The sequence below is a fragment of the Vulpes vulpes genome, chromosome 4, assembly GCF_048418805.1.
Source record: "Vulpes vulpes isolate BD-2025 chromosome 4, VulVul3, whole genome shotgun sequence".
Classification (NCBI taxonomy): Eukaryota; Metazoa; Chordata; class Mammalia; order Carnivora; family Canidae; genus Vulpes; species Vulpes vulpes.
Window position 1 is genome coordinate 84,126,189 of NC_132783.1, and position 22,414 is coordinate 84,148,602.

General features: G+C 37.8%; 1 protein-coding gene across 2 annotated transcripts in view; it reads left to right on the plus strand.

Moving 5' to 3' along the window:
• Window positions 1–22,414, plus strand: part of VCL (vinculin) — a 113,539-nt gene that overhangs the window by 68,424 nt on the left and 22,701 nt on the right. For both annotated transcript variants that reach the window (XM_026004971.2, XM_026004978.2), the window contains exons 5-12: window positions 223–345; window positions 2,111–2,271; window positions 10,887–10,977; window positions 11,793–11,940; window positions 15,425–15,578; window positions 16,300–16,475; window positions 19,759–19,949; window positions 21,761–21,960. In XM_026004971.2, coding sequence (XP_025860756.1) covers window positions 223–345; window positions 2,111–2,271; window positions 10,887–10,977; window positions 11,793–11,940; window positions 15,425–15,578; window positions 16,300–16,475; window positions 19,759–19,949; window positions 21,761–21,960 — 1,244 coding nt within the window. The remainder of the gene's footprint in view (window positions 1–222; window positions 346–2,110; window positions 2,272–10,886; window positions 10,978–11,792; window positions 11,941–15,424; window positions 15,579–16,299; window positions 16,476–19,758; window positions 19,950–21,760; window positions 21,961–22,414) is intronic.

Genomic DNA, 22,414 nt, shown 5'->3' on the forward strand with positions numbered 1-22,414 from the left:
CTTACATTTAATAAAGTATGTTTAATAGAAATGAATGAAATTGGATTAAGTAAGAATTGTCCAGAATATTCTATGTCATAAATGCTTACAGTTCAGTGGTAGTATCTGTTATTTAAGTGGGCATTTTGGACTTTCATCATCATTCATAATGGATTTAGGCTCAGAAAGCCAGTCTGCAATGTTTCACTACTCACCCTGCACGATTTATTCCTTATGCCTCAGGAATGACTAAGATGGCCAAGATGATTGATGAGAGGCAGCAGGAACTGACTCACCAGGAGCACCGAGTGATGTTGGTGAACTCCATGAACACCGTGAAAGAGTTGCTGCCAGTTCTCATTTCAGGTATTTTCTGCTTCTACATTATCTTACAGGGGAAAAAAAAAATGTCAACATACTCTAAACTCTGTTGTTAATTTTCCTTTACTGCTTAGTTGCCTGTCCTTCAGGCTGGGTAAGAATGAGACCTGATAGATTGGGTGTTACCACATGGCTGCAGCTGATTGGCTAAGAACCAGTATTCATCAGTATTCACCAGAAGGAGAGCTCTCCTCCTTTTCTTTGTTTGAAGCTGCCCTTCCTGTTGCCCAGCTCTGTTCTGAAGTTCTAATAGTCCTGTTTTCTGGGAGATGGAGTATCTATAGGAATTTTTACATTTTTATTCGTGTTATGAAAAAAAATTAGGAGCCGGAATAGATATTATTGAGCACTGTAGGATAAAGAAGTGAGCCCAAAGCCCTTTTCAGTGTCATGCTAACACAGTTTTTCCTAAAAGACATTTAACTGTTCTCTACATTTATAGAGTTGGTGGTTTATATACCACATGCGACCACTTTCCCACTGGGTAGAGCCTGGTGGCGGCTGTCTCAGCTAGCAAAAGGGAGCTATATTTATTGTCTAGTATCTACCAGACACCTCACAGTTTACGTAAGTTATCTTAAGTTATGGGTGAATTAGTTTAACTATCAGAAGAGGGCAGCTCTATTTTCAAAATTTTATGAGGCATGGCACGGTCATCCTCAGTTCCTGCCTTCCTGCTTTGACATTTTAGGTAGTAGCTAAAAAAGGAGAGGTGAGTATAGGAGCTCAGAACGCCCTCATATGAACTAGAAAACAAAAAAATTGTAAGTAGAGTCTTATAATCTCCATGGGAAATATGTTTTTGAGGGGCTGTTCCATGTGGTAGAAAGGTTTTGAGAGTAAGATTTCTTTCTGATCTAGGTCACTTAGTAGTGTGTCAATTAATTGTTGTTGTTTTTTTTTTTAAGATTTTATTTATTTATGAGAGATACAGATATAGGCAGAGGGAGAAGCAGGCTCCTCAAGGCAGCCCGATGGGGGACTTGATCCCAGGACTCCGGGATCACGCCCTGAGCCAAAGGCAGAGACGCCCAACTGCTGAGCCACCCAGGTGTCCCAGTGTCGATTAATTTTTAACAATTTTAATTGTTTTATGGGAAGATAGCCTTTTTCTCCAGTGCTTCAAATTAATATTTTCGTCTTCTTTACTTTTGGGGGTTAGAAAGTTCCTGCTACATGTTGAGAGAAATTCCGGAAGATAAACTCAACATTTTGGGATCTTCCATTACGATGGGATATAGCAGGATACTCCATTTAGTTTTATTGACTGTTTTCATCTTGTCCTGTTAGGTGTATGTTAGATGGGGCCAGTGTTAGGGCTGGGAAGATAACTGATTTAGAAAGACACTGGGTATTTTGTGATTGTAGGTCATCAGTATATGCATGTTAAGTTAACTCCCTGATCATGTTTTAATGATGTCTTGTACCTTAAAGTTACTGATAGTGGAACTTCATTGGCAGACTTGCAGTGTTTTTTTGTTTTGTTTTGTTTTGTTTTGTTTTTAACATTCTTTTCTGTTGTTAAGATTTCTTTTTTAAATAACTTCTACCCTCAATGTGGAGCTCAAACTTAAAACCCTGAGATCAAGAGTCACATGCTCTACTGACTGAGCTAGCCTAATATAGTCTTTTTAAGACCTTAGAAACCCAAAACATGTACTCAAAGTGTGGAACATCTTGTGTGAATGTTTTTATACAGCAAGTTTAAATTCCGAGCTTAGTTTCTGATTGTTTGTTTATTTTTTTATAGCTATGAAGATTTTTGTAACAACTAAAAATTCAAAAAACCAAGGAATAGAAGAAGCTTTGAAAAATCGCAATTTTACTGTAGAGAAGATGAGTGCTGAAATTAATGAGATCATTCGTGTATTACAACTCACTTCTTGGGATGAAGATGCCTGGGCTAGCAAGGTAAGTGTTATTGGAAGAGAAATAAGCAAACTCCTGAATTCTCCCCCTCACACTTTATCTTGTAATTGTGGGTAGTGTAAGACTACTGAGATATTATGAAATGATTTCTACTTCACTTTTCCTGGGTTTCATGAGTTAGTTGCTGCTTTTGCAAATTTCCTTTGCCCCAGGCTAGAACAAATAAATAGGCATGTGGGGTGAATGGCTGGTTGAAGACTGAGATGTGTAGCTTTTTCTTTAAGCTGGACACTCATTGGGCTGGTGGAGGAATTCTTGTAGGGTGTATACTCCCCTGGGTGGGAACCCTGCCTTATTATATGGGTGGTTGTTGCTAGGTGACCAAGGAAGATACAGAATATGACTGTTAATTTAATTTTATGGAAACTTTTCCTTAACCAATCTTTGACCTAAGAAATCTACAGAGGAGAAACTCTTGGCCTTTCTAGGTGTGTCTGTTTGTCATACCATTTTCCTTAAGGAAAGCTTAATTAAAATATTGGTTTTCATATTCGTCCTTGAGTTTGAGGGGTTCCTTCACCCTTTATCTAGAATTTCTTCCTGAACTCCAGAAGGGTTGATTCCTTCTGGAGCCTAGCAGCAGTGATCTTAGGTTGATACTGCTCTGGTCTACTTTTCCCTGTCTAGTGACTGTCTGGGAGATCTGAGGCACTTAGGTTTATTCTTTCCTTATAGGAGCCCAAGGTACAACCAATGGGGGAAACACACTGCCTCCAGGATCCAGCTTCTCCACCCAAATGATGTTTCCAGGGCCCCCCCTCGAAAAGAGGGGATTTGTAGTATGACTTCCATTGGGTGCCCAGTATGGTTGTATAGAAAGAGGGGATTTGTAGTATGACTTCCATTGGGTGCCCAGTATGGTTGTATAGAAAGAGGGGATTTGTTGTATGACTTTCATTGGGTGCTCAGTAGGGTTGTGTTTGTTCTTCAGAACACCTCTAAGGTAAGGTCAAAGCTGGGTCTTAAAATCATATTGCCCAGAAAGTGAATCTAAATATGCAGAAGGAAATTAGCTTAACTATGGATTTTACAGAGACACAAAGTTCTTGAACAAGTTTTAAGACTGTATTTTCAATCTATATGGTAAAATCATTTTATTAAGTCTTTGATATTTTACTTAATTTTGCTTTTGCATATTTGACAACTTTCACTTCCCTGTTATGACTTCTTTATGCATCTTTTTTTTGTTCTCTTGTCTGTTTTATTCTTTTTCTCACATTTAGAAGGTAAGCTTTCTCTTGCCCTCTAGTCTCTTTTTCGCTTAAAAAGAGAAAAAAGCATGTCTGTAAGGTTTTCTTGTGCTGTGTGCTGTGCCTTATTCTGTGTGCCGGTGTGTAACACTGTGCTCGAATATGTGTCAGAATGTGATTTAATAGGGCCTCGGGGCTGTGCCAGGCACTGACTCTGGCTCATATTGAATTATTGCTTTTGGGAGAGCAAAATAAAAGACATTACTATGGGATATCAGGCTTTCTGTATTTGGTGGATGCTTTCATCTTTTTGAACAGGCTCCTGAGAACTGTTTTGGCCTGGTCATTCCCACTGACTTAGTTTGAAGGGCAAGTTTCTCTAAGTAGCTGGGTGACCTCCAAGTGACCTATGGACCCTGTTCTTGGGAAATGAAACTTGTAGCAGATGCCATCTCTCTATTTGCATTTCATATCAGTCTCTGCTTTTGGAGATGTGTCATTGAGGTTTTAAACCATAATGAAAATGAGTAGGTTGAAGAGTTTAGATGGGTCACCTGTCCTTCACAGTGACCCTAGCCTTCAAAATCAAAAAGGGAAAAAGTTAAGTGTATCTAAGATTTTTCCTAACTTCAGCCCGTGGTTCACTGCATGTTCTGCTAAGCTGTGAATCATCCATAGTTCTCCATGACCTCACATTCCCCTAACCTAATCTCTTTCCTTATTCTCTCTCTTTTGCTTCTAGCAGATGAGAAATAGCAAAAAAAGAGGAGCAGGTCTTACCACCTCAATGTTTTTCTATTTTTGGAGGGGAAAAGTTATCCATCATTTAGTAAATAAGTGTTGCTGAGCTTTATTTTGTACAAGTGCCATTTGTACAAGTGAGAGATGCTGCTTCTTCTTCTTTTTTTTTTTTTGAAATGTGGTCAGTTGAGTTTTTCAGGATAAAGATGTGGCACCTGGGGAGATATACAAGGGAAATGAACCTGGTCCCCACTGTGTACATTCTTGTAGCTGTCTCATTTTTATGCTGATCTGGAAGGAACCAGACTGTACGGGGTGTTGCAAAACTATCAGAATGAAAGAAAGTAAATAAAATTAGTTCAACCAAAAGAAGCTCAAGTACAAAATGACATCAGAATGAGCAAGAAGTGTTCATTTTTAAGTCTCATTTTGTTTTTGTTTTACATTTACCTGGTTCAAAAATCAAAATGCTATAAAAAGATATACATGAAAAATCTTACTTCTGACCCCATCCCCATCTACTCTACTTCCAGCTACCCCTGAACTGTAATTACTTTTATTAGTTGCAAGAATAATGAGGAAAAAAAAATTTACCTTGAAAAGGTAAACTGGTACCAAGAATTTTGGTTATTTTTCAGTTTACTAGCATTATGCATCTTTCATTGCTCACCTGTAAGCAGTGAATTAATCAGACCTTGCCTCTATCTGTGAACACTGAGTCCCTATTCTATTTAATACGTGATATCTTTTACCTCCTCTCGACCCTACCAATTAAGAATTAACTTTGTCTTACCATACTTGTTTCATGCTTCCCCATTGGTGCAGTTTTCTCCTGGAAAGTGATGGTTCCTCTAGAAAAGTGGGGGAAGAAAGTAAGTGGAAAAAATTTTTGGTAAAAGTGCGTCTTGCCGAATAAGTTAAGTTCTTAAAGAGGCAGTGCAATAGCTGATTATTTTACCTTTTATACCTACATTCAAATTACATATTTACACATTTAAAAGTACTTTGAGTTTAAATGCTTCATTTTATTTTGAGAATAAAAATTTTCCCCTCCTGAAATCAATAATCTTCGTATAGTGATCATTAAAAATGAATTTAGTGTTCATTATGAAAGAAATTTGTGAATTAAACACAACTCTAATTCTGCCCTTTGTAAATTTAGCAATCTCTTTTTAAAATATTTATATTACTTGTCTCTTGATGCATGCTGAGAATTAAGAGGAAGTGAGAAAAATTTTAAGCTAAGAATTTTTTTACCCTACCTAGATGCTCCTACAACTGGACCTGAGTCATCCCATGCTGTTATTCAGAATTAGTTCTTCCCTTTTTTTTTTTTTTTTTGAAGATTTTGTTTAGTTATTTGAGAGAGAGGGAGAGATAGCACACAGGGAAAAGGAGAAGCAGACTGCCCGCTGAGCAGGGAGCCCAATGTAGGCCTCGATCCCAGGGCCCTGAGATCATGCCCTGAGCTGAATGAAAGGAGATGCTTCATCGTCTCAGCCACCCAGGCTCCCATAGAATTAGTTCTTGTGGATCTCCTGCCCCTGTAGGCCTAGGCTGGTGGTGGGGTAAAAGTAGTGACTGACTCACAAGATGTCTTGCACAGAAGATTTCTGTACCCTACCAGAGAAGGAAAAACTGGTTAGAACTTGTGATCTGACTTGGTCTTACTTATAGACAGTTGAGGTTTAAGTGTTGATATTTATTTCATTTTTGAAAAAATAAGGTTGTAAGTGCGGGTTTTTTTTTTTTTATTAGAATATCTACTGTGAAAATGAAACATGATTTAAGATTGACTTGATTAATTAAAACGATTCTACTTTAGATGTTTTATTTTTATTACTGAAATACAGTTGACATATAATGTTATAATAGTTTCAAGTGCACGCATAATGATTTGACAATATTTGAACTTTTTAATGAGTCTTAGACTGTTTTCTTTTAGCAGCTAATACAATAGAGGACTTATCTCTTAGAGTTTGAGATAAGTAGTTAATTCAGACATTTATCATATTTTAGCCCCTCCCCTCAAACTGAAGAAGAGCCCAAAATGTTGAAGCAATTGATATTTCCCTTCTCATCCAAGTGATCTTCTACTTGGTACATCTGATTGTACACACATAGGTGGCATTGCATTTTAGAGCTGGGGAGGTATTCTTAAAGATGAGGAACTAAAGCCTAATTTGCCTGAAGTCTCAGGGGGAGACAACTTTCTCTCGTTACTTAAATGTAGTTTGTAAGATTTTGTTCTACTGCCCATTTATTCTTTCCAGAAACATTTGTTTAAAACACGGATTAAGGAGTGGAAATGCCATCAGTAATGGAACAGAGTGGGAAGAGTGGGGAGGGGAGGTGTCAATGGGAAAAGGGAGAGTAGATTGGGCAGCAAACAAGAGGCAGTCCTTAGTCCCATATTGAAAATTTTCTAGAACATGGCATTGTAGGACCTCACTTTTTCTATCACAGTTCCTTTTGATTATCTCTAGGAGGAACTCCAGGGTTCTCAGTACTATTCTGTGTTCCTTAGAACTAACTCTATATTAAATTTCAGGAGTGTTTCAGTTCCTGGGAGAGCATATAAAAAGTAGTTCTTTTAAGGTTGTCCTTCCACCTTTTGGTGTGCGTGCGACTGCCAAGTCAGTGTGGTTTTTTCATTTAAAATCTGAACTCATAAGAATTTCACTGTAAAATGGACCTTGGGGAGGTGACCAGATTCCTGTTAGCTGTCCCTAAAACTGCGTGCCTAGATCTGGTCTTTTTTACACTCACTCTTCAAAACAAAACAAAACAAACAAACAAAAAAGAACAACAAAAACCCAGAGAAGAGAGTAGTGGAGACTTTTCTCTTTTCCAAATTTGAGATTTTACAAAGATACTCCAATGACGATTTTTTTCTCTATTAATATACTTCTTATGATGCTTATGACAGTTCTGTCAATTCCAGAGTAAAGACTGCTCTTCAAAAGAACTATATATGGGATTCTTAGAAGACCAAAATATTTGTTCCCATGGACCTTTTTTATTTTGATAGGACATTAAAGTGTAATGTGTTTAAATGATTATTCAAAACTTGATCGGTTCCAGAAAGAATCGAAAGTGGTCCTTTTGGGACCCTGGGTGGCGCAACGGTTTGGTGCTTGCCTTTGGCCCAGGGCGCGATCCTGGAGACCCGGGATCGAATCCCACATCGGGCTCCCGGTGCATGGAGCCTGCTTCTCCCTCTGCCTGTGTCTCTGCCTCTCTCTCTCTCTCTCTCTCTGTGTGACTATCATAAATAAATAAAAAAGAAAGAAAGAAAGAAAGAAAGTGGTCCTTTCAGTTACTGCTTTAAATCATCAAAATTGTCTAAAATTCATGCTATTAAAAACTCTGGTAACTAACTGAAATTGTCACTTTAAATAATGTAGCTTCATTTCAACTTTGAATGGATCCTTTTTAGGGGCAAATTAGCACCTCTTAATTTTAACTTATTTTTTTTATTTTTTAAAGATTTTATTTATTTATTTATTCATAGAGACAGAGAGAGAGGCAGAGACACAGGCAGAGGGAGAAGCAGGCATCATACAGAGAGCCTGAGGTGGGACTCGATCCAGGGTCTTCAGGATCATGCCCTGGGCTGCAGGCGGCGCTAAACTGCTGCGCCACCGGGGCTGCCCAATTTTAGCTTATTGATGTCACATCTTCTCCCACTCGGGAGTAAATTACTCACTTCCCGAGGATTAGATTCTTTCCTTGAAGTGTGGTGGCCATTCATGCTTTATTAGGAAGAAAAACGATGATTTTTGAGGGTACTGAATAGAGCAAAGCTACTATTTCCATCATGTTTCAAATCATTTTTGGGCAGTGAAGAATAAAATAAGTCATTTATGGTAGTAAGGATTAGGATTTTGATTTTTAGAGCTTATTTTCTGGTCAGTATTAACCAAAGCCAAAATCAACAAGGGAAAGACTTACTATTACTGAAGGTTAGAATCTTTGGCAACTCTTTTTGGTAAAAGAAAAAAATTCATGAATTTCATTTAATATAAAATAAAGAGGTTTGATGTCAGCAAACCTGTGATTAGTTGGATTTGTAGGACTGTTTCTTAGTTTGTAAAATTGCATTTAAATTTGAGGTTCAATGAAGTAATGAGGGGAAGCAATACCTAAAACAGAACCTATCATGCAGGAAATCCTCAATTAAAGTTAGTTTCCAGACTAGTAGCCTTTTTATTTATTTTTATTATTTTTTTAAAAGTAGGCTCCATGTCCAATGTGGGGCTCCAACTCATGACCTGGTGACCAGGAGATGCATGCTCTACTGACTGAGCTAATGAGGAGCCCCTAAAGAGTAACCTTTATTTTTTTATTTTTTATTTTTTAAAGATTTATTTATTTGTTTATTCATGATAGACACAGAGAGAGAGAGAGGCAGAGACACAGGAGGAGGGAGAAGCAGGCTCCATGTCGGGAGCCCGACGTGGGACTCGATCTCGGGACCCCAGGATCGCGCCCCAAGCCATAGGCAGGCGCTAAACTGCTGAGCCACCCAGGGATCCCCTCAAAGAGTTGCCTTTAATGCTAGAGTAGACCCACAAAATATTTGATCTTTTGAAATGAAATCAATTTCCAGTTTTTTCACTGAAAAAATAATAGCGTGTTAGAGAAATGGTTATTTAAAAGATTATAAATTATTTTCACATGGGTATAATTTCTCTTTAGAGTAGGCGCAGACTTCCCTAGGAAGAGATTATGATTTTTTCTTTTCTGTGCCTAGACAAAATCCTGTAACTTGTATTAGACCCTAGGCTATCTAATTCTCTGAGGTTGGGAGTTGTCTGAGCCTCTTTTTAAATAGGTATTGATTTGGGCCTTGCTAATCTGGAATCAAGCTAAAGCTGGCTTTTAAAGACAGGGTTTGTTATACAGATTAATGTAGAACAAGATGGAGGAGGAGTAGATATTTAAGCTATTTGAGAATACAAGCACTTCAAAAATGCCATTTGTCTGCTTGTACTAATTCAAATGGATTTCGAAATAGATACTCTTATGACTCTCCCTGCCTTCTTTTGAGAGATAGCCTCCATAATTCCATATAACTTGATAATAAACAATATTCTATTTACATTTTTTTGGTAATTTAGTTCACTTCTCTTCAGTTGCTGTGGCTGAGAATTTGTTATTTAGAGTCTTTGATAGCTGAGGTTAAGACAGAAGAACAAACTTTATCTGTTTAGATGGGGAAGGAGGAAATACTAAAGCTGAGAGTCCTTATAGTTTGAATAGATACTTTGGAAAAGCTGTGGTCAGGCTGCTGACCTTACCCCACTGGGCTCTTGCTGCCAGTGCTTATTTTGTACTAGTTTTGGTTGGATCTTGCGTGGATTAGAGAAGTGGGGAAGCTCCTCGTGCCCCCATGTGGAAGAGTGGTGATACAACACCTTTAAGAACCCCACGTTGCAGGACTGGGAAGTGAAAAAAAAAGTTAGAGATTCAGGGCATTGCTTAGAATTTCAGAGGTTAACTGTGTGCTTTGGTGTGTGGACTCTGTAAGAGCCAGTTCCCTAGAGCAAAAGGAGTTCAGCTGTCTTTTTTTTTTTTTTTTAAATTTTATTTATTTATTTATTTTAGAGAGAGACAGAAGGCATGAGTGGTGGGGTGGGGGCAGAGGGACAGAGAGAATCCCAAACAGTATGGAGCTGGACATGGGGCTCCATCCCAAGACCTGAGCTGAAATTGAGTCAGACGGTTAACTGACTGAGCCACCCAGGAGCACCTCATCTGTCTTTTAAGGTGTTAAATAGAGACTTACAAGATAGCCAGCCTGTCAGTTGTGAGGATGGATACCTGGGTACTTTTTACATTGTTCTCTACATTTTTGTGTATTGTAAAAACTTCATCAAATTATAGGTGTTATTTTTAGTGTGCTTCAGCTTTTCATGCTATGTCTTGGGAGATTTTATGGTAATTTAATACTAACTATTATGAATTCTGATTGTAAACAATAAATTGAGACCCACTTATTTTATCCTGCCTCTTCTTCCAGGTTAGGATGATAAGGGAACTTAGAATGAGGAAGATGAAGAGTATGGCAGAGAAGGCCAGAAAAACAGTTTTTTCTTGCATTACATGGAGTGGTTTATTTGTGGAATTAAAACTAAATTGCTAGATTAAAATTTTCCATTTTTTTCCCAGCCAGTAACTCCACGTTTTTCAGATTAATTAAGTATAGTGAAGCATTATCCAGTGTTTGTGTATTTCAGAACAAGATGTAAAAGAACTGTGATTTGTGGCACCACGTGCTAATGAGGCTTCCCTGATGCTGGGAGGGCTGTGCCAGGGCCGCAGTAGATGATTGTTGAGTAGAAGGCTGATAATGAGGCATGTGACAACAGGGCTTTTTCCTGCTGCAGACGTTAAGCATCTTTTGGCTTGAGTGATTTTTACCAGTTTTCACAGTTTAGCAATAGATCAGAAAACAAAATAGAATTAACTGAAGATTTGCATGCACGATGCTGCATTTTGACAGAAATAAGCATTCTGGTGTGATGAGAGTATTTTTAAGGCTGTTGTAGGACTACCTTAGTTAGCTATTGTATGTTAAGTGCTGTAACTTTTTCTCTGTCTTACTTTGTATCATAGTATCTCAGTTTTTGCAAAGAAAATAACTGTATTTCTCTTCAAAAGGACACTGAAGCCATGAAGAGAGCATTGGCCTCCATAGACTCCAAACTGAACCAGGCCAAAGGTTGGCTCCGTGATCCCAGTGCCTCTCCAGGTAATCTAGTTCTGCTTCTCTGACAGATACACTAAAAAACTAAAAGTTGAGCCAACAAAAGAAATAAAGAAAAATCTTCCCATAACCTCATTCTGAGATAACTACTGCAACATTAAGGGACATACTCTATTCTCTGATAGTTTTGAGTAATCAAAGCATTTACTGGTCCTTAAAAGGATGAAGGGCAAAGACCAATCACCTTTCATTCTGGAGGAATTAACCAAGCTGAACTGGGCATTCTTTGTTAGATTATTGGTTCACTTCTTCCCTGAATCAGAAAGGTAATTATTTTGAATAAAAACTCTTCTCTTTTAGTTCCCATTGGGCGGATTTCCATTTATGTCAACAAAGTACTTAATTAAACAGATTAAATGATGATGCCAATAAGAATTGGAAAGCAAAATTGACTCATGTAAAGACCCAAATGGGTTATTGAGCTAGGTTTTATGGATTTTCTAATCTAATATTCAGTTTTAGATTAATATTTGAATGGACGTGAAAAGCCTAATGGAGGTTAGAGGTGCTAAGTAGTATTAAATTAGTAGAGCCTATTTTCATCATCCATATTCTTACCACAAGCTGCTTATCATCTCCAGATGGATATGATTCCAAGTATCTTTTTTAGAAGTATCTGCGGTTGAAACCTCACCCTCTGGTTGTTAGGGCATGGTTAGCTATCAGATGTATTGTCTTCTATTCACTTGTCTTGTCATTTAAAATCATCCATTTCTTCATGAATGAAGTGACTTGTAAAGCATCCTTCCTAAATAATTAATGTGTCAACAGTGTAGATATTGAATATCTCTTTATTTTAGGGGATGCTGGTGAGCAGGCCATCAGACAGATCTTAGATGAAGCTGGAAAAGTCGGTGAACTCTGCGCAGGCAAAGAGCGCAGGGAGATCCTGGGAACCTGTAAAATGCTGGGGCAGATGACTGATCAAGTGGCTGAACTCCGAGCCAGGTAAAATTCCTCTACTCTTACCTGAGTTAGGTAACAGATCGGATGGCATTCCTGACAAAGTGATTCAGAGAGTAAGGGCCTGCTAATTTTACTGTGTTCTTTTTGATGAATGGATAACGGATTATTATAGTCTATGAATTCTCTTGAGATTGAAGTGAACTTTTCCTTTGAAAAACTTTTAATTTTTTTTTTTTTTTTTTTAAATTTATGATAGTCACAGAGAGAGGGAGAGAGAGGCAGAGACACAGGCGGAGGGAGAAGCAGGCTCCATGCACCGGGAGCCTGATGTGGGATTCGATCCCGGGTCTCCAGGATCGCGCCCTGGGCCAAAGGCAGGCGCCAAACCGCTGCGCCACCCAGGGATCCCCCTTTGATAAACTTTTAAAGTAGGCAGATGCCTTGTAGTAAAGTTGAAATTGAAATGGAAATCTGGTATCTTAGTTTCTATCCACAGGCTTATGATGAATAAGGGACAGTGGTGAAGTCTGGCATGGGTAGGCATATCTTTTATTAAGGATGGGTAAAAAGAAACATAAAGAGTGAAAATATTGGAATTGTTTCGCATTATTTAAAAAACCACTTAAGTAGGTTATCATGTATGTTGGTTATTTCTAGGATTTTTTGAGTTTCTATTTCATCATTATTCATTTGGTTTCATAATTCTTTTACCTACTTCAAGGCTTGACTTCTAGAACTTTTCCCCCTGTATACTATATATAGTTTGTTATTAAGAAAACTCAGTATAACATAGGCTTCTTTGGAACCCACCCGTAGAATCAATGAAGTTCTAAAAGATCCTCATTTTTATGGAATTTTATAATATGGGCATTCTTGAAACTCAATTTCAAGAATTGAAATATGGGGACTACTAGTGTGGCTGAATATTAATTTGGCTTCAAGAATGTCATGAAACACCTTGAGATAACTGGAATATGCAGGGTCTCCAAACAGGCCTCAGAAATACCCCTTGACAAGTTGTACACTGTTAGACCTGGTTTCAAATGTATTAACAGAATAGACATAAGAATACAGTTCTTGGGGTACCTGGTTGGCTCAGCTGGTCGAATGTGCTACTCTTGATCTTGGGGTTGTGAGTTTGAGCTCCACATTGGATGTAGAGATTACTTAAAAAAAGAAAAAAAGAATATAGTCCTTTTTTTTTTTAAGTTTATTTTTTAGTAATCCCCCCACCCAACATGGGGCTTGAACCCATGACCCTGAAATTAAGAGTCACATGCTCCACTGACTGAGCCAGCCAGGTCCCCCAAGAATACAGTTCTTAAAGGCGTGGTTCTTAACCTTTTGGGTCAAGATAATTCTTATCTGATGAAAGCCATTAATCTGTACGTAAAAAGGTGCCCATAAACATGCCTGTGTAATATGTTTAATTTCCAGAGGTTCGTGGATTCACCGTAGCCCTGGAAGTTCCAGGGGTTTCAGGTCAAGAGTCTTTACCTTGTAGGGAGAAGGAACTGCATAAATAAATGCGGTCTCACTGAGCTCAATGAGCCTTTTTCTCCTGCTGTGAAGCAGTCTCCCCTGTCATGAGCATGACAAGAACTTTACAGAAAGGACAAAAAGAAGTTCTGTTCCCATTCGGAGAATTGCCAGTGCAGTTTGACAAGATTCTTGGCTCTTCTAATTTCTCACTGCTGGCTCTTTTGTCTGCAGCCTTTTCACAGTGTGGTAGACAGTTTTCACTTGGAATTCTCGAATACACAGTTGTATGTGTTTAGAGAAAGATGAATTTGAGCAAGAGAACAAGGTGGTTGCTGTATGGGATCGACTGTAAATCTGTAAAGAGACAAGGCTACAACAGTGATGAGCTGTGGGCCTGCTTCACACTGGAGCTTGCAGTGTCCTTTTCTGATGAAAGATTAGCAAGCTATCTCCCTGTTAGCCTTTCTTAAATATGCCTAGCTATTTAACATTTTAGTGGCTGAGCCTCAGCAACAATTTCCTCATTGATAAACTTCTTTTCTGTTGCTAGGGTTTCTAGGTTGTAAGGATGTATTTTTCCTCCATGGGACCCAGTAAACTTTTATTTTGAATGAAATATTATAAATATTTTTTACATTTTCACACTTGGACTTTTGTCCTGTAAAAAGTTTCTCATCACGAATGACTAGAGTTGAAAGAAAAAAGCAAATTAAATTGTAAAAGGTCCCAAAAGCCTTCCACTCCTCAGCACATCTAAGGGGAAGCCTCAAGTACAAATGAAACATACTTGGCAAAAAAAAAAAAAAAAAAAAAAAAAGAAACATACTTGGCAATAAATATTATTGAGTTCATGACTTTACATATTGGTATAGATGAAAAACAAAGATGAATTTTAGGAGAACAGATAAATGAATGACAGATCTATGCTACTATTAAGGGGAGCTATGATGTTTTGGAGTTCATCCTAAAGTCAGAAACTTAGGTTAGGAGGATAAGCTTGCCTTTCTACCAACTGATAAAGTTCCCCACCCCATCATTGAGAGTACCAGGCGGAGCGGCTTAAAAATCTGAGTTTGTGAAACGGTGGCAAATCTTACTTTGTTATGACTTGGGAAGTCTCTTACAAAAAGAAAACAAGTGTCTAATGATGCACCTCATTTTTAATATAGCGTACCACTTCCGAGAGAGGAAAATAGTAAAATTAGTCCTTCAGGAGAATGATGGGAAAAAAAAAAACCCAGTTTCTCACCAACAGTGCTTTTTTCCTCCTTAGTACCAACTGGTTTTGATATTTATAGATTGCATAGGAGTGGAAGGTAGACATTTACAATTATTATTAGATTTATTATAATAATAATGACAGTTAAATAGCAGCAGTAGTTATATTATTTGTATGGCTTTGTTGCCACAGTGTTCTATAGTTTACCCTTTTGCTTGAAGCCACTCTGTTGGGTAAGCTGGGCAAGTCCTGTTACCTACCCAGTCCTCATTTTATAAGTGAGAAAGCTAAAGCCTGTCATAAACAAGGTTCACAGGTCCCAAGACTAAGAATTTGAACACAGATCTGCTTGGTCCCAGTTTGTTGTGCTTTTAGTAGCACTGGGCATGTTACTTCCTGAAATATTTTCGATGTATACTTGCCCATAAATAAGACAATCTAATGGGATTTTTTTTTCTAAAGCACACATTACTATGGTAACAAACCCTCCATAGCAAGAAGATCACAAGCACATTTTCCCCCTGAAGTTCAGACTTGATTATGTAATCACCATCAAGAGGAGAATCATTATTATCAAAATTTGCAGGCTGGTCTTTAAAGTGGTTATGCAGTTCCAGGAAGCTAATGCATATTTTTAAAAGCAAAAGGAGAAAGTAGATGATTTGGGTGTTTTGCTTTATTTCTGTGTTTTCTTGTGCTACCCCAGATTTGCTGGAGGAAAGGAAAAAGACAAGCATGTTAACAAAAATGACATATTTGTGCTTCTCATGATATTTTGCCAGTAAGTATTTGAGAGAGTGCAATGACAACATCTGTTTTGAACAGAGGACAAGGAGCCTCACCAGTGGCCATGCAGAAAGCGCAGCAGGTGTCTCAGGGTCTGGATGTGCTCACAGCAAAAGTGGAAAATGCAGCCCGCAAGCTGGAAGCTATGACCAACTCAAAGCAGAGCATTGCCAAGAAGATTGATGCTGCTCAGGTAGTAATGATGATTTTCAGGAGGGGTGGGAAATAAATATCCTGCATCTCTGTCTGTTTGTCTGTCTTTCTTATTTACTGTGGGTGGATAACGAGTATTTCTAAGTGATGACTGATTCTCGGCATTTACCAATGTTAACACCTCTCCCTGTCACCACAGATTTAGACTCATGTTATCTCTATTTTGAAATAGAGATCTTAATTTTGAATACTTTGATTAGTTAAAAGAATGTACTCTGAGTACCAAGAAAATCCTAGTTCCTGGTAGAGATCACAGAATATGAAAACTGTTCTTTTTTTTTTTTTTTTTTAAACTGTTCTTTATGTTAAAATTCACAACTATATTTAGTCATATCACTGTTAAAGGGTTAGAGTTTTCGGATGCTACTCTCCTGTAAAATGATTTTCATGCATTTCACAGAGAAACACAAATGTTTGAGCAGGTGAATTAATAAGGTGTGATTAAGTCAAAGATAAGATAAAGCTTGTGAAAATATTTATTCTAATGGGTATGGAAAAAATAACTTATAACCAGATGAAGGATAGATTTGATTTTACCTGAGCCAAGAACCTGTGTAAAACAATAAGAATTAGCATTATAAAAGTGATCACTGGTGTGCCTTGTGATTACTTTTGAGATCTTTCTGATGGCCTTGTTAAGTTTAAAGAAATAGTTTCTGAGGAGATCACAGTGTGCTTTTTTCCCCTTTCTGTGTGTGCAGAATTGGCTTGCAGATCCAAATGGTGGACCAGAAGGAGAAGAACAGATTCGAGGGGCTTTGGCTGAAGCTCGGAAAATAGCAGAGTTGTGTGATGATCCTAAAGAGAGGGATGACATTCTACGTTCTCTTGGGGAGATATCTGCTCTGACTTCTAAATTAGCAGATCTGCGGAGACAGTATGTATTTAATTTCTGATATTGCCCTTTAATCTCTCTTTTCCCCCTGGCATGTAGATGGTTGAATGCTGTAGGTTAAAGGCACATATGATGTTCTTCCAGTATATTCCTGTTGATTCTGTATGACATGGCTAGGTCAGATATTATTTCCATTTTATTATTGCCATAACTGAGGCTTAATGATTTATTGCTGGTCAGATGGTTTTAAATGAATAAATTTAGGATGCCAAGAACTCCTTTTTTGAGATCTACTTTTTAATTTCTAAGCTAGGACTTTTCCTGCTACATCATGTTTGTGGCATAACTGATTTCCAGGCATATGAGGAAAATAATTTTTGTGGCTCTCTAAGAAAAGATGCTGTGGAGGGGGTGGGGAGGGGAGGCATAAGAAGACACTTTTTTCTTTCCCCAGCAATGTTATTTCTTATGTAACTATTATGAAAGATCCTTAAATATGACGTCCTCATCACAGCTGCTGCGTTTAAAGACTTTCATGGCATCATCCACTTTGATTATGTAGAAAAGAGGTGTAGCTTTGTTCTTTTGATTGGTATTTTTCTCTCTTAAACAAACTGCAGCACGTGCTGAAAGAACATTACAAGAGTACAATGTCGAAGTAAAAGTTTCTTCTTCCCCACCTCAGTCCTCTAGCCTCTTCTCCGGGGTTACCGTAGTCAAGTATTTTGTGAGATTTGGGTTTTCATTTAACTTGCATATTTCATTTCCTATTCTTCCATGGGAGAACCTAACCTTTTTTCTGTGACAGGCACCTTGGAGTTCTTTCAAGTCTTGTATTGACCAAGAGGACAATGGTGGTTAAAAAAAAGCACATTCCTGTCTAGCTAGGGCTGTGAAATAGGAACTGAGTGGAAGCAGAATAGACATGCTTTAGGCAGAAAATTGTGATGAGACCAATTTAAATAATAGCTCAAGTTTGATTATATACCAAGCTTGATCATTTGGGGATGACTGAATTGTTTAGACTGAGAAAATAAATAATTTGACAATTGTACAATATAATGTCTGTGCAGTTAGGTCTATGTTCATTAATATTAACCTATTTATATAATCTGTTTACATTCTTATTAGTTTAAAGATACTGAGAGGAGAAAACTATTTTAAAGACCTTAACACAATTCCATATACATATCAGGTACTCATTATGTTTCTTAATGATGAAGAGAGAATTGGTGGTAATGGTATCAACAGCAAATGTCCCTGTGTGGTCACATGCCATCATTCCTTATTATAACATGTACATATACATAGCTTCCTGGCAGCAGGAGCAGCCATGATCAGAACCATGATAAATAACCTTCTTTGTCCAGCTCTATAACGGAGAAGGTATTGAAATTTAAAGTCACAAAGGAGTTCTTAGGAGAGTATCTAAATTAGTCATTCTGGCAGGTAGAATAATATTTTCATTTTTATTGGTGAGACAGAGAAGATTCATCTGAAGTTTTCTCTAAGTAGACTTGAGATATAAAATGCATTAGACTTGGTATATGTTAATAGTGGTTAGAACCTGAAGTCTTTGGAGTAGGGTTTTGGGGGCAGTAATCTCCCTTTGTGATACATAATTGTGGTTTTCTTTTTATTTCTGTGTTGATGGTCTTGTTGAAGTTCTTTGGTTGCAAGGAACTAACTCAAGTAAAAAGTGGAAGTTTATTAGAAATATGTAGAGGCAGCTAATGGAGCTTGATAGTTTGAAGTATGGCCAGGTCTAGTGGCAATTGCAAGCTTCTCCCTCCCTCTCTTGATAGTTGTATGGTATGCTGTCTGCTTCACTCTGTGTGTTGACTTTATTTGGGTTCTTTGTCTAGCTTTCACCTACCTGTTCCAGGCATAGTATGGCTTTCCAGTTCCAGATCCACCACTAGTTGACTATGTAGTGTTTTTGAAGTATGGACCAAGGACAACTTACCTTAAAATCATCTGGGAAGGTTGTAAAAAAAAAAAAAAAAAAAAGTACACCCTGGACCCCTCACCAGCATACTTGATCAGAATCTCTTTTGATGGTAGATTTAACAATCTGCATTTAAAACTAAGATCCCAGGTGACTTTTAGCCATACTGGAATTAGGTACCTTGCTTGACTGTGGCCTTGTTGTCTTTGAGTTAGATAACCAGTTTAATCAGTTATAGCAAAGATTGGAGAATTACTTGATAGCAATGTAAGTTTCTAAGAGTGAGGACTCAAAAGTTAGAGCGCCTAGGTTTGAATCCCGAGTCCACCAAAGAAAGTGATAGACCAAAAAAAAAAAAAAAAAAAAAAAAAAAAAGAAAGTGATAGACCTTGGGTAAGTTGTCCAACCTTTTGGCACCTCAGTTTTGCTTTTTGAATAGCGAGGATAACTTTGGTGTTTACCTTATAGGGTTGTTGTAGGATTAAATAATAGGAGTGTTTGCAGTAGTAATTATCAGAGTTGGAACTCAAAGGACTGTACTCCTGGGCACCTGGGTGGCTCAGTTGGTTAAGCATCTGCCTTTGGCTCAAGTCACGATCTCAGGGTCCTGGGATTGAGCCCCACATCAGGCTCCCTGCTCAGTTGGATGTCTACTTCTCCCTTTCCCTCTCCCTACCTCCTGCTTACCACACTAGTGCTCTCTTTTTCTCTCTCTTTCAAAAAAAAAAAAAAAAAAAGGATCATACTACTACTAGTTCTATAGCTAGTTCTTTTTTTTTTTTTTTTTTAAATTTTACTTATTTATTGATGAGAAACACAGAGAGAGGTAGAGACATAGGCAGAGGGAGAAGCATGGTGTAGGACTAGTCCAGGACCCCAGGCTCACAACCTGAGCCAAAGGCAGATGCTGAACCACTGAGCCACCCAGGTGCCCAGGAGTACAGTCCTTTGAGTTCCAACTCTGATAGTGCCCCCTACTATAGCTAATTCTACAGGTGCCCCCTACTATAGCTAGTTCTACAACTACTTCAACTACTGTTATACAACATACTGGCTACTTGAGCCCACCTAGTTCCTGAGGGAAGTAGTATTTTCTGCAATGGCTGAGTGTTGCTTGATTGAGCTCAGCTAACCAGATGGTTGAGCTTGATTGAGGTAGAATGACTCAATCTCATATTTAATGTTTTAACTGGGATAATGCAATCTGAATTTAAATTATTAATTTCTTATTTTAGTGCCAAATAAACCATTCTCCTTCCAAACTAAGCTAATAATAATGATTAGCAATTTATCATCTCATTAGCATTTGTATAGCAATTAAAATAATCTCAGTGTAAATAGTGTCTGTGACAGGATGGCTTTTTTTTTTCTCTTCAGGGGCAAAGGAGATTCCCCAGAGGCCCGAGCATTGGCCAAACAGGTGGCCACAGCCCTGCAGAACTTGCAGACCAAAACTAATAGGGCTGTGGCCAACAGCAGGCCCGCCAAGGCAGCTGTCCACCTTGAAGGCAAGATTGAGCAAGCACAGAGGTGGATTGATAATCCCACAGTGGATGACCGGGGTGTTGGTAAGGTCATAGTGCACTTAACCTTCATTAAACTGGTCTCAGTGAAAATAAGCAAGTTGTTGATAGAGATCTTGTTCATCTGTAATTAGGTGCAGAAAGGGTTCTTAGCTCCTGGTAAGTAAGTCATTCTACAACATGACTCCATTTCCAAATGTAGCTGATATGATTCCTGTGATTTAATCAAAAAGAATTAGCAAATAAATGATCTTGCTATGGGCAAATAGAAAGGTCCTTAGATTGGAATTGAAATTTTGAAGTAATTATTTTCAGTATATAACTGTGTATACTTCTATTCTATTATATTTCTATTACAGTCATTGGAAAGTACCCAGTTAAATGTAATTTTTGAAAATAAGTAAGAGGCACTTAGGTACCAAGGTTATTTTCATTTGTAAGGGCTCTTGCATCACTTGTCACCAGTGGAATTGATAACTGAGAATTTTGATTTTGGGGAGATTTTAGGGATGAATCTATAAGAATTTAGGTCATTTTATGATAGCAAGCCATCTGAAGCTGAAAGATCTGTTTACTTTATTAACTGTATTAACTGTATTTGTTGGATAAAAAGATAAATTTTTAAGTTGGTGATTCCCAGTGTTGGGGAATCAGACAGATGCATAATTTACTGGGGGAGGAATAAATTGGTATAAATGTTCTGAACAGCAATTTAGTATTACATGTTAAGAGCTTTAAAAAAGTTCATACTCATTGACTTAGCAATTTGACGTAGAGGAATTCATTATAAAAAGTAATTAGACATGTTTCTAAGGGATTACACACAAGAATGTATATAAATATAAATGTTTAATATGTATGTGATCAATAATTATAAGTAATATAAAATATTATATAGATTTTTTTTAGGTCATGATTTTTTTTTTAAGATATTTATTTATTTATTCATGAGAGGACAGAGAGGGGGTGGGGCAGAGACACAGGCAGAGGGAGAAGCAGGCTCCATGCAGGGAGCCAGATGCGGGACTCGATCCCCGGTCTCCAGAATCAGGCCCTGGACTGAAGGCAGGAGCCAAACCGCTGAGCCTTCCGGGCTGCCCTTAGATCATGATTTTTAAAGAATATTCAGTGATGCAGAAAAATGCTCCCATTAAATAAAAGAAGCAAGAAAAATTAATGTAAAGTATGATCTCAATTTTGTAAAAGAGAAATGTATATTTGTATAGGAACATGCAATGCATCAAATAAACTAGAAAATTTACAATAACAAGGATGGATCTAGACGGTATAGTGCTAAGTGAAATATGTCAGAGAAAGACAAATCATTTCTCTCATGATTTCACTCATCTGTAGATTTTAAGAAACAAAACAAATGAACCAAAAATTGAAATAAACTAATAAAACCAGACTTAACTATAGAGAATAAATTGATAGTTACCAGAGAGGATGTAGGTAGGGGAATGAGTGAAATAAATGAAGGGGGTTAAGAGTATACTTATAGTGATGAGCACTAAGTAATGTACAGAATTGTCAAATCACTATATTTTACACCTGAAACTAATACGACACTGTATGTGAACTATACTGGAATTAAAATGAATACATATTAGTAGAATACTTTTTAAAAAGACCAGAAGGAAATGTTCAACTGTATCAATTTTTGAGGATTATGGTGAATTATCTATTCTTATTTATACTTTTCTGAATTTCCTACAGTTTTCTATTATGAGGGGCAAAAACCCCACAAAATGTTATTAATTAAAAAACAACAACAACAAAACCCCAACAATACAGTAGTTTACCACACTTGCCTTCTTTGGGTCTACGTGAATTACAGTGCTTTCCTCTGGATCCAGGTCAGGCTGCCATCCGGGGGCTTGTGGCCGAAGGGCATCGTCTGGCTAATGTCATGATGGGGCCATATCGCCAAGATCTTCTTGCCAAGTGTGACCGGGTGGACCAGCTGACAGCCCAGCTGGCTGACCTTGCTGCCAGAGGGGAAGGAGAGAGTCCTCAGGCGAGAGCACTTGCCTCTCAGCTCCAAGACTCCTTAAAGGTAAAACTTGGAAGCATATATCATTACATCTGTGTGCTTACCATTATTGACAAACTAGGGAGGGAGAGAGATTTTTAAAATACATAATTTCTTGAGACTGGCAAAAGTGAAGAGTGGATCGAGGAGGATATAAGGAAGTCCAGAGCTTATTAGGAAAAAGCTCCCTTGTGTTTGACAGCGGCTGAAGTTTCTTTCTGAGTTTCAGTCAAGTGGGAGCTCTTTCGGGATATTTGCCCTGCTGTCACCTGTACTTCTTTATTTGGTCCATATTTTTCTTAAAATGGACTCCGTTTTTAATCTTAGGTAGATTTATTTAAAAGAAAAATTTATAATAAACCTGAAATCATGAGCTTGATGAGCTAGTTATATTTTTCCTAATATTCTTTAAAAGAAAACATGGAATTATTAAAATAAGAACACCAATCTAACACCTAAAATCATCTCAGGTATCATG